Source organism: Magallana gigas, chromosome 6, assembly GCF_963853765.1.
Source record: "Magallana gigas chromosome 6, xbMagGiga1.1, whole genome shotgun sequence".
Lineage (NCBI taxonomy): Eukaryota > Metazoa > Mollusca > Bivalvia > Ostreida > Ostreidae > Magallana > Magallana gigas.
The window spans coordinates 53825672-53839486 of NC_088858.1; the positions used below are offsets into that span (position 1 = coordinate 53825672).

The window sequence follows — 13815 nt, forward strand, 5'->3', positions numbered from 1 at the left end:
ATTAACATCACATTTACTGATGTGAGGTCGTTCAAGAGATGTACAAAGAGTTTAGATGTATCAGCAATCGCTCCTGGCACTACCAGGAGTCGAACGTGTTAGCGGGGATTATGTAATGCCAGCAAAAATTCAGATCAGCATCTGAGTAAATTTTGAAGTTAATAGGTGTTGCGGTTTGAATTTCTTCGTCATTCGTTGCGCATTGTTTCTTGTCATAGATTACCACTGTAGACCATTGTCTGCAATACCTTCGGAACTCTTCGGTTTTCACAGACGCCCACATGTTGATGAGGATAGGCATAATTTCTTTGTCTTTGCATACCACAAAGGTTGCATTTGCGACTTCAAACACCTGAACCTTTCATCTATATATCCGATATTTTTCATACATCAAGTTTGTCAAAAGCACATTATTACTTCTTTTTAAGGTAACGAGAAAGAGAAATCCTTTTACACAATGTAATGGCGTATGCTGCTGAGAGTCCTGACTGGACCAACATGAGGACTGTCCAGTTATCCTTTGTCTATCTGGTTTTGACCGGAAGTGTTGCAGTAGGTAAGTCATGTATTGACTACATCTGTCTACATCTACCAGTATTGTTGTACAGCGTGTGCCTTTAAGGTGACCACCATGTTGCTCTCTTTGATGTATTAGAACTATTTTAACAGGAGCTTGGACTTTAGGTAGTTGTGTCAAACAGCAATGTGACGTAGGTCTGTCTATTTCATCGCTGGCCACTCAGCTCTGGCTCTTTGAAATCAACCAGATTTGTCTGGCTTTTGAGCACAGACTACGCAATCGGTGTATATTTCACTTGAAACCAGCGTCATCTTTAACTTGTTTTGACGCAAGAAAAAGATAGTAACATCCTACCGAAAGTCCAAGGTCTTGTTAAAATGGTTCTAACTGTTTTGAATACTCGCACGATCCTCTCTGTGCTTCATTATGGCTCAATTAAAATTATTGGTTATAAAAAATCGACTTTTTATATGCTAAATATTTCATCAACACGACCATGTATTTATCTCAAAAATAACCGTTAAAGTTAATCTGATTATCCAAAGATAGATTTGCAGCCAAAGTGCATATAGTGAGCATTACACAAAAGTGTGCACTTCAGCTTGGTAAATGACTTTAGATATTGCAAATATTTCTGAGCTCTGAGTGTCGATAGACTTAACATTCCAATCAAAAGATACCGATGTTCAACTGTCTCGTTAAAGTAAGTTGATACCAAAGAGGAGTTTTAAACAAAACAAAAACATCTTGGAAAGAGCGCGACCTGATGTGTAAAAGGTTATGCATATAAATAAAACTTGTGTATTTTTGTATCAATGGAGATTGAATTTGATGATACACAACGTGAAGAAGTTAGCGCCAAATTGAAGCTATTAAAATCACATAGAGATGTTTTAAACCATTGGCGGTTCTTCGATTTTGTTTGTTTTTTCTTCAGCATCTACTTAAAGTGCCGCTCTATTTGTGCGATAAACAGCATTGATACCCATACTTCAAAAACCTCGATCAGCGAAAAGGAAGAACTTCTCTGTAAGATATCACTAGAAAGGGGTCATTAATGCACAGGATATGTTAAAGTGTCATTATGTGTGCATTAGAACAAAAAAAGCACTGCCTGATAAGCAAGGTTAGGATATACCGTTGTTCATAGCGAGACTCCTTGCTGAAACAACTTCAAAACTATGGCATCGGTAAGAGTTTGCATCAGTTTCACTTGGACATCCTATAATACCCAATCAATGGTTATCAAAAAAGATCATTTTGTTCACCGAACGATCGGTTATTTCAGCGACATATTGACATCCCAAAACCGAATCTTGGAGAAAAAAAATCATTTCTGTGGAGATCAAACAGTAGTGTGGACCAACTAATTAGCTTCATCTGCATGCTTTTCTTCAGGTTTGGGAGTAATAGTTCTGAATCAATATAATCACCCAGGGCCACAACAACCAACGGAGGAAATCATAAAATTGTCCCCTTCCGTTATTTGGGGAGCATTATCTTCATAGGCCTAGTAAATAGAACGGTGCCATTTAACATTCCACAATCAGTTTAATCAAGGATTACAACTTCACTGGCTTTGACTATTTTTAATCTTTGCACCTTTTTATGACGTTTAAATGACGTGTATCGGTCATATTTGAAGGGTGTGGACATGAAATGTCATACAAATGGGGATCGAAGGGAGTGATTGAGATGAACGGAAGAAAATAAGTTACTGTAGATTCCTAATTAAACGCGAGGAATTAACATCCGGGTATAATCGCGAGAATCACGTCTCGCGAATTTTACAATCTCGCTTAAATTTTTCGGATATATGTTAATTACAAGAAACTGTGATAAAAATTCGGCATTCGCGAATTATTGTTCTCGCGATTTGATGGAAAACGTTGGAATCGCGGAATTCTAATTTTTTGGTTTTCTTTTGTTGTTTTCTCAATTTGTTTTTGCAATGCAAACAAGTTTACACCGAGTTTAGGTTTGATTCCAAATTATTGATTAGCAATGATTACGCCAGCCATGCAGGTCTGAGTCCTAGGTTTGGTTTGTTTTTATTACACTGGGCCTGAATATTTCATCTAAATCAAGCATGATGTATCAAGCGCATCTGAAGAATTTACCACAATTAAGCACAAGCTGTACGCCCCTACCACTAACCAAGTACTGGAGATCCAGCTCTCTATAGCCACCATTGATCATAGATAACTATCCCCCCGCGCAACTCATTGCTGGAGGAGGTATACATGCAAGCAAGACTTACTGTGTGTATGTGAATGTTTGTGTGTTAGTGTGCCCGTGTCGAGATGGATGGAAACTCTTAGCAAATAGTATCAATAAACTCACTTCTGGTAAAAGGGCTAACCATATAAGTTATTTGTGAATTATCTATAGAGCTATCTGCGATATGATTAAGTAAAAATTTTAAAAATTATGTAAAAGGTAACAAATTAACTAATCAAAAAATAGTGTCATTCATATGATCACCGTACTAGTACCTTGTAAATAATAGTACTGCCTCGGTCAACGCCTTGTTTATGATGAGTACTAATCAAACATCAAAGTAAGCAGATTCAAGTAAATTTGAGAAACATTGTATCCTAAGCGTCAGTAATTTACTATATCTTAAATACGTCTCCACGGAGACCGTTTTGTTGTTAATGTCTGAGATTTATTTTGATTTGATTTTGTCCATTATTGAGGAACGGGACCTAACACGCGACCATTTGTACTTGCACGAGGCCCATTGACTTGTACCGTTGATTGTTTTTCATCCAATGCCCTCTTTCTGAAGACACTTCCCCGCAGTTGACATCAGGACCCAAAATGGAGAGATAAACACTTCACGTCTATTTATGATCCAATCAACACTCGACTTCCATTAACTCCGCTTAGTATTTTCAGTTTTCGGTTGCCATTAGAAGCTGCCTTGGATCTCGCGTACAAAAGGGCGTAGAGTGGTCTTAATTATTTTTCATCAGGATGTATCACGTAAGTTTTTGACGGGCCAGGAAGCGGCGTCTTACGGTGAATTCTGGGAATGGCCACGTCGGGAGAGGGTCATTATTATATAAAGTTGTAAAAGTGAAATGCCAGAAGTCTGATTGAGGCGAAAACAGTCTCAAGTTACACGTCTGTGTCCAAAAGTAAGAGCAGTGGCGTTGTTATGGGTTTCTCTCTTTTCAATAAACCGTATGATTTATATAATTATAAAGGAATCTCTGAGGTGATGATTGCTCAAAATGACGGTTCTGCCAATGGTTGTCTTTCAGTAAACATAAAAACGGGATTTCTGCCTGAGAACAATTCCTGACTTTTTTGTTTCTTAATCTGTTTTGAAGTAAAATCGATACATTGTTGTATAAATCATATTCTATGTCACTGATTTAATTAAGGTGGTATGAGACACATGTCGGGATTAATGTGGATTAAAGTACATTTTCATCAAAATACTCTCATCGGTTTAAAATTTTCAAATTTTACAAAATGTTTTAAAATCTCATAAGTTTAGAATTTTCAAACTTTACAAAATGTTTTAAAATTTTTGGAAAGATAAAGTTTATGAAAGCCCGAGTTGGATTCGAACAAATGACTTAAAGATTCGTATTTAAAGCGCTAATCCATTGCGCTACGCTGTTAGGTAACAAATTGGAGAGAGAAGAAATTTATAAAATTATACTTACAATGAAGCGCATTGAAGTGGTAAAATTTGTCGTTCGAATGGAATGTTCTAAACTTTGTATCGAACGTCAATTGTTACATAAGACACGCCCGACACGATACTTTACATTCAATCGATTGGCTGATAGCTAAGTCTTGCTAAGGTATTACAGAGCCCCTCATGCCTTGTTCAACGAGACTTTATTTTGGAAGTTCTTAACGATATATGTCACATATAAATCTCTAATCCTGATATCAATTTCGAAACAAATAATATAATAACGAAGAGAAGATTTCAATAAGAAATCATTCATTTATAAAAATCGAATGTCAAATAAACACGCTAGACTGGGAAGACTACATTCTTCGCTACTACAGGTTCTCGTCCATGTGTGAAGAAGCATAAGAGGTGAATTCTTATTCTAATTCCGTGCTGTGGTCTATTTTAAATCTCAAACAAAAAACTCCTCCATGTTTACCCCACACCGATTGTAGCTGGCGTAATGTCAGTGTTTATAACAGTTATGTTTATATTCAAGATGATCAGAACAACCGGTGAGTGTTACGTCCCTCCCGGGTCGGAGATAGTTGGGTCTTTCTTACATTTTCACAGCATTGTTCTCTATTAGATAACACATGCCGGGGCGGCGAAGTTTTTACTCAGATAACATGACGGTTGGTTGGCGTGAGGAATCTCTGTTAATCACAGAAAGCCTATCACAGCACCTATTATATCACGTTTTATTGCCCTCTCTCCGGGGGTGAATTTGTCTGGGAACGCAGGTGCCCGGAACCGCTTCAGTGACAATTTACGGTGTATGTATTCTAATATCCTCCCCTCAAAAATAAGCTTGTCTGTCACATGTGATTCCTAATAGCAGATTTAACGAACAAATCGTACCATAAATATTTACAAGCTAAAAGTGTTTCGACTTGAGGGAAAGATTTACTGCGAAGTTTTCCACAAGGCGATGTATATGCTGCTGGAACGTTCGCCTCTATCAGAAACCATTAGGAGAAAACATTAAGAATCTCATCAAATAAACACTAAAACATATAAAATAATCTGACAGTAACAATCATTTGGCGTCTCTCTAAACAGAAAGACAGCTTTGGTGTGGACATTTTTGTTAAAATAAAATACTCACAGACATGTTTATCCAGTCGATGAGTTTATTATGAAGTTCGATGGTCGAAATCTTTTTGAGATATTTTCGACCTACAGTCAAAGCATATTCTGATAAATTTAAGGTATGATTAATTAGACTGAGGTGCTTTACTGTAAAGTAATTACGTTGTATAGTTAATTAGATCTAGAAAGATTGTATATTGTTTTATGGACCCTCGACCCTAGGTGACGTTCTTCCGATCCGCATCAACGACTTTGGTTTAATGGTAAAATTGGACACCACTACTTCGTGCATGACTATCCTCTAATCCGCCATTCAGAGTTTTTAACACAAAACATATTTTCTTCTTCTTTGGATATAACTCAGCCTGACACTTTGATACTTTTACTTTGTAAAACACCTGGATATAATAGCATTTTTGTTTTAATTTAACTGACATAAAAGAGAATAAGTGTAACGAAAAATGGTTTATCGGCAATGATGTATATTTATAAATTTACTTATATGGGAGTTGTCTTTCAATATAATACTTAATTTACAAAAGTTGAGAAGCTAATGAAACATTATTGTCGCTTTTTAAAAGTTACTCTAAAAGTTATTAGTCAAAGAATCGCAGACCTGGCTAACAAGATATTTTGGGTACATGGAACAGTGTATATTGAAATTTAGATTGCCTTCACATTGTCCAGCCATTGAAACTGAACGGAATAATAATACATACAGAGCCCAAAGGAACTGTTTTTCATGTAAAGCCTATTTTGAAGATGAATCCCATTTTATCTTAGTGTGCCTAGTATATATTGGTACCGTTAAGATATATTAAAAGTATTTCTATGAGAAACCATCGATGTTCAAACTGCTGCAATGGTTTAATGATGAGAATTCTAAAGTATAACCTCGGCAAATATATTCGTTTTAGAATGAAATTAAAAACCAATATCCCTAATTAAGGTGGAATAACACACCTGAAAAAAGTCACTCAAATTAACTGTTAATTATTTGATTATGAAAGATTTAAGTATTGAATCCTTCTGTTTTGAAAGATATAGTCTCATAACTGCAACGGTGTGTGCATTATACAAATTGAATAACGCGCGTTAGCGCGTTATGAAAATTTGTTTGCACACACCGTTGCAGTTATGAGATTCTATCTTTCAAAAGAGATGGATTTAATGCTTATATTTACATTTTTTTACCTTCTTGCCTTGTACGCAAATGCGAATTATACCTCAAAATTACTGTACTATCCTATGGGTAAGTTTAAATTAATGGAAGAGCCACTGTAACAGCCACAAGCGTGATCTTTGATTTTCGCCTGTGACGTTGTATTTATCAGCGTTCAACGTTTGTGACGTCACAATTAAAACTCGTCATTAAACCTTTTAGTACCATGTCTGCGTTATGGTGCTATATCTGCAGTAGCTTTACATGCAAAATATACGTGGAATGTAAATATATAATGATAAATAAACTATACATATGTCAAATAAGCAAAAAAATTGCAAATTGGGGATAAAAATAGAATATCTTAAAAAAATCAATGCAGTAAGTAACAACAAATGCCCCGCGGGATTCGAACTCGATATGTACGGATCACAAGCCCGACACTTTATCCACTCGGCCATGAAGTAAGTTATATGTTGCCGTCGATAAAATCCTTTTAAAAAAACAAAAAATGGTTTCGATCAGAGGTCAGTCATTTTATGACGATGTGTTATTCCACGTTAACTTTTGCAGTTGTTCTTTTAATATTTTTTACCTATTAAATAGATGAAATGTAACATGTGTTATTATGTAATGTGGAACATCTACTCTCTGTTACTAATAAGATGTAATTGTATACTTTGATAAGTTGCAAAGCTTAAAAAAAGCAAAGAATGAAATAAATTGGAAGCAAGCTTAAGGTAACACAGCTTTAATAAGCTTTATAAACCATCATTCCGTGTCCAAATATATGTATGAACATTAAATGGCAGTGACAGGTGTCCCTAAATTTTGTATATTAGATAGAAGATTTTTGTGTTATTTGCGAGATACGCGAGCAAATCGCCACATTGATCAAATAGGTATTTGTCAAAAGTTATTTTTGTGTAAACAAAGAGTCATCGAATAAAATCGGAGTTGTATTTTATATTAGTTGGCTGTTTGATATACCGGTATACGTTGTATAAAAATCATAACAAAAAGTTGTTTTCGAGTATTTTAGTTTACAATCATTTGCAATCAACACTATTAAATTGATTCTATTTTCGAATGTTTTTACAGCACAAAAATTCAAAAAGTAACGCTCGCGTATAAACACTGAATTGTAACATACAATGAAGCTCTGTCAATAGATAACCCTATCAAATACAATATCTGCGTGAATAAGAGAAAACGTCTTTGGTGCATTATTGTACAGACCCCGGAACTGTGTGTCCTCCACGTGATACGATCAGCAGTGCTAGTGTCTGAGTGATGTGCTTCAGAATCACCTTTCTGCAGGCTGTTTTGCCTCGATCGAGGTTCCCCTATACACATAGTGTGTCTTTGATGAAGCTCTTGTAAGCAATTACGGGATTTTAGATACATGGAGTTCCCGCCATTGTTCTACACTAGTTCTCGGACGTCGGTTCGCCAAATATTTCTTCTCTTTCCATGTTTTATTTAACCGCTTAAAGAACATGTTGATGTTTCTATCTGGAAATTTCTGATTGATTCGTGTAAAACCTGTAGAATCGAACACTCTTCCGCGTCGTTGTAGGTAAACAAGTCAAATTGTAGGTAAACAAGTCAAATTGTAGGTAAACAAGTCAAATTGTAGGTAAACAAGTCAAATTGTAGGGCACGCTTCTTAATGAAGATAGAATGGCAAAGCAAACATAAAGGTGATATTTCATTTTATTTTTATTATTACCCCATAACTTATATCTCAAGACATACACTATAAATGTTAGGTTACTATGAATCACTAGACGAGTCTGGCGGATCGTCAGCACCGTGAACCATCAGCAGGTTTTTTTTCCTGAGGTTGCTTCAATGCACTTGGATAGTCTCTTTCTCCCGGAACACAATGGCATTGGAGAGTCTTTGTAATCGACCACCACAAATTTCCAGGTCACTGATTTTTGATCAGGACATCAAATTCCCGGACTTTGAATTGGGAAACATGACCATTAAGATTTCCGATGACACACAGCACAGATCTGGAACTTTCTGCGTCTGTCCTCCACCCTTGTTGATTTATAGCTACTTTCATTTTCTGTGCTGCAATGTGTCTATTACACAACGACGTAGTTGCTGACTGGATTAATTAAGTATTGTTTAAGCTTTGTTTGGTCCTTGTCATCACTATAAACGCTTCTAGAGTACTTTTATATTAACAATTTTTTGATCTATGATATCAATCACGTGTTTTGGTATTGTACATTACATTCTCTCAGTATGAAGATGACCTTAAAGATTTTATAATATAAGTAAAAAAATCTTTAGATATACATTTGTGCATGATGTAGTCGGTAAAGAATCCATTTATATATATACATGTTGCAATATTTGGATAAAAAGACATTGTAGTACCTTACTGATTTTGAATATGCTCCTAAATCCGTACTTATATATAAAACGTTATTATTTTTTTATAAATATAATTATTTTTATCAACGGGCATTTGAACCTTCAATATTTGATCATACTTTATTGCAATATTTTGTACATTTTGAAAATTTAAAGATAGACTAACATGACTTTCGTACATGTACATGTAAATAGACTATTGAACACTGCCTGTATCTCCGCGTGCTAGGCAAGTGTTCACAATAAATTTATGTAACCTCTACTATAGTAAATATGGGGGGGGGGGGCATAAGCCCACGGTGTGACGGCCTGGTATGTGTGGTATATGAGTGTTATACGGAAGCCAAAACTAATTGCGGTAACTTTCGCCTGCAACACTGCGGAATTCCGCTGATCGCAAGAAATTGAAATTTTGGATATAAGGGATCTAGTGTGAAATAAAGATGCGTTATATCATTAATGAGATTACAGAAAGAGGAGTCATTACTTCACATTAGAGGCTTGAGGGTAAGGGAGGAGTCATTGATTAACTATAGAGGTTTGAGGGTAAGGGAGGAGTCATTGATTAACTATAGAGGTTAAATATTTGAGGGTAAGGGATGAGTCATTGATTCACTGTAGATCTTTGAGGGTAAGGGAGGAGTCATTATACATGTACTCTGAACCTGAGTGACCGTGGTAGAGAAAACTCAGGGAATGTTGGTGACAAATCCTTTCAGATGGTCACTGAACTGACGGGTGGTTTCCAGAAGATAGATACACTGTTGTATTGTTATAATAACAATAAAAGTAATTGGTGCCTTTATATCCCAGAACACAAAATTAAGTCTCCCTGTTAGATGAATGCATTGCATCTCATTTTTCAATATTTTAAAATGTTCTAGAATAAGAAATAAAATACTCTTTGAAAAATTCATATGCAATTATTTCCAATTATCTCTCCCTGCTGAACGTAAATTAGTTGCATGTTTTTTTTAAATCTGTAAATGATAATGGCAGTTCTTTATTCATTAAGATCGATGTACGAATCAAAATTCGTAGCCACGCATAGTCACTTCTTTTCTTCGTACGTTTAAGTTGATTGACTTTGGTGAGGTTTTTTACCTCCAGATAAATATGTGATTTTTACATAGAACTGATATTAAAATCTTAGTCTATTACAATCTTAATTTATCTCAAACGCTTTATATATTTGATATGACACATTCAAGGCATATGGGCCTGACTTAAAAAAATATTTCTTTTTATGGTATTTCCCTGTACTATGTTACTAGTATTCATTATAGTACAGGGAATCATCTTACTATAAAAAGAAATATTTATAATGTCAGGCGCCTGTGGTTCAAGGTGACATTTTTACCTAACGAATTAAGAAACTCCTCATGTTTATTTGTGTATTTATTTATTTTGTGTTTTCATGTTTGATATATTCTCATTCTAATTATGGGTCCAAGCTACAGATCGGAATGAAAATGATATTTTTTCACCAGGATTAAGATTTTTGTGCAGAATTGTCGTGCTTTCTGGGTAAAATCCATTTTCTATATTCGAAGTGTTTTTGTTCTTGTTTCAGACCCACTGCTGGTGCAACAAAAAACCCCACCCACTCTGAGTGACTGCACAGGACCGGATGTTTTCATGTGTGACCAGAAAGACTGCATTCCTAACCAACTCAAGTGTAACGGGGTCAACGATTGCACGAACGGCCTTGACGAGGATATAGCTACCTGTGGTAAGGGTTTAAATTGTTCGGTGTAAAATAAAAGTTGAAAATTGAAAGTTAGTGGTCCAAATTATTATATATTCTCTATATATTCATCAAACTGGTTCTTAACAAGAATATATTTCAAGATATTAATTCTTTTTTCTTTTTTTCTTTTTTTGGGGGGGGTTGGGGGGTTGTTAGGGGGGGGTTGGTGTGTCAATTAAGCTTTTTGATTTTAGTCATAATAATAGTACAGAAATAGATTTTTAATTATATTTGTAAATTGAACCATTTTTGTGAAGATAGACAGTACTAAGTATATTTTATTGAACGGCGCAAATTGTTTTGATTCAATGATTTAATGCTTATTACCAATCGTAATAGGATTTTATGGCACCATTTGGTTTATTTTGAGTCCAGTAGGAGTTTTAATGTTGTCGATTCGCAATGTTACGTGTATGGTCTTACATAATCCAACAGTGGTTGTTTTGGTCACATCATCTGTGCAGCAATCTTAGAGTACACCAGATGGACAGGGAGTCAAGGATGATGGACGATCAGGGTTCCTCCAGTAAACCCCGACTCTAGGAAGAAATTGATTTATATATTGTTTTGGTGTTTTCACTCGCATTTTATCGAATCAGCTCCTGTATATTTCATGCAGCAAATTAATGAAAGATGATATTTGTAGTCAAAACAACATCTGAAAAATGGAAAAAAGAACAGTTATTTGAATATTTTTCAACGTTTTTGCGTATTTTTTTTTGGTCACTATTTAATTTCAAATCAAATTTACTTTCTTTCACCTTCGAGCTGACAATGAATATTTCACAAATTAATAAGAAAATTTATTGGGTTAAGGATTAATTAAAAAAAAGAGATTTAAATATCATCGCTGTTATTTTTTGGCGGCAAATTAATTTTGCTTCCTTTATTTTTAAGCTGATGATACATCCAACTTGATTAAAAAAATAACCCGCTACTTTCATAAGATTTTGCTGTAAATACATATGTATGTCTTTGAACATATGATGACAGAGAAGTTCGACGCTCTCTGTCATTCTCTGATTGGTTCATTGGACGGACAGTTAAATAGCTTTATAAATAGAGGAGGTGAGATAGATGTGGACAGATGGCGTGATAGGTATCCCCCTCAGAACCTCCCCCCGTCAACACCCTGTCACTCAGGCATGCAGTGAGCATACGCACCATCAGTCAGGGTAAGGGGTGATGGCTTAAATATGCCCCTCCACTGGCCGTTAGCGATGTTTTTATCATGAACCGAAACAACTCTGGACAACAAACAACCACGTGCCAACACGCGCAGATTCTTTACGTATATAAAGTAATACATGAAACCTCTTCCCTTCCTGTTGCTCACAAATCAAGCCACGATCTATATCATACAGAGACATTAGTATATCTGACGCAGAAATGAATTGGAAAACGTGCTGTATTCATAACAAATTTTCTGTTTACTATAAATCAACCAAGGGTGATTTGAGAGTAATGAGGCGAAGTAGCACATGGCTCGGTAATTTCCTATCATATTATGTGTTGATGATCCGAGAGATAGCGACCATTATCAAAGAGAATTATCGGCAGTCATCTCTTAAAATAAAATATGATCACTATTTAGCTGTGTGTACCTTTCCTCTGTGATTTAATGCTATCTTTCTCGAAACATAAAGTGCCTATTGATTTTGATTTTAATCTGATCACAAACACTTATCAATATTTCTTATTGCGTCTTCTTATTTTCCCCTATCATTTTAGGCATATATAGATCTTCTGATTTATATTGCACATAAAACACATATAACATTTAACAATAAATTTAGATTTGCAACAATATATATCTGTATTTTGATAAGTCTAAAGAAATGGTTATATCAGCTCTAAATTGTCGTCATAAAATAAAACAATGACGGAATGGTAACTTAATGGTCACTGAAATATGACTTAAAAGTAACTGAAAGTGACTGAATGGCCACAGAAAGGTACCTGCCATTCAGTGACTGAAATGTTACTGAAAGGTACCTTTCAGTTTTAACTGAACGGTCTAAGTTTTCCCTGTGAATGTTCGTATATCCTCCGTTTGTTTACGCCTTATGTTTGTCTTGGTTCGTTAGTGTTGCGTCGTTTGTTAATATTTTAAGTAATGTCGGTTAAGATTATCATTATTTTCATTTTGGTAAAGCATCTTTGTCTAAGAGTTATTTTTCAAATGGATGTTATAAGATTTAACTGCTACAGATTGAAATTTTGTAGTGACTGGATGTCTGATCACGGAGTATTAGTGTAACAACACAACCTGGATATACCTTATATAGGATATAACATTTTATTGACCTTATATAAGTTATTACATTGTAAAGACCTGATATATGTTATTACATTGTAAAGACCTGATATAGGATATAACATTGTATAGACCTTATATAAGTTATTACATTGTAAAGACTTGATATAGGATATAACATTGTATAGACCTTGTATAAGTTATTACATTGTAAAGACCTGATATAGGTTATTACATTATATAGACCTTATATAAGTTATTACATTGTAAAGACCTGATATAGGTTATTACATTGTATATACCTGGTATAGAATATCACATTGTATAGACCTGATATAGGTTATTACATTGTATAAACCTGGTATAGGTTATTACATTGTAAAGACCTGATATAGGATATAACATTGTAAAGACCTGATATAGGTTATGACATTGTATAGACCTTATATAAGTTATTACATTGTAAAGACCTGGTATAGGTTATTACATTGTAAAGACCTGCTTTATGTTATTACATATTAAAGACCTGATATATGTTATTACATATTAAAGACCTGATATATGTTATTACATTGTCTAGACCTGATGTATGTTATTACTAGAACTGGTATAGGTTATTACATTGTATAGACCAGAAATATGTTATTACATTGTAAAGACCTGATTAAGGCTATTTCATTGTAAAGACTTGATATATGTTAATACATTGTAAAGACATGGTATAGGTTATTACATTGTAAAGACCTTATTTAGGCTATTTCATTGTAAAGACTTGATATAGGTTATAACATTGTATAGACCTTATATAAGTTATTATATTGCAAAGACCTGTTATAGGTTATTACATTGTAAAAACCTGATATAGGTTATCACATTGTATATACCTGGTATAGGTTATCACATTGTATAGACCATATATAAGTTATTACATTGTAAAGACTTGATA

General features: G+C 34.7%; 1 protein-coding gene across 3 annotated transcripts in view; it reads left to right on the forward strand.

Moving 5' to 3' along the window:
- LOC105330392 (G-protein coupled receptor GRL101) overlaps positions 1 to 13815 on the forward strand; it is a 40497-nt gene that overhangs the window by 1164 nt on the left and 25518 nt on the right. For 2 of the 3 annotated variants that reach the window (XM_011432043.4, XM_011432042.4), the window contains exons 2-3: positions 429 to 556; positions 10436 to 10594. In XM_011432043.4, coding sequence (XP_011430345.3) covers positions 463 to 556; positions 10436 to 10594 — 253 coding nt within the window. In that variant the 5' untranslated portion in view covers positions 429 to 462. Of the gene's footprint in view, positions 1 to 428; positions 557 to 8128; positions 8175 to 10435; positions 10595 to 13815 lie in introns of those variants that run through there. The other variant, XM_066086896.1, reaches the window with a different exon arrangement.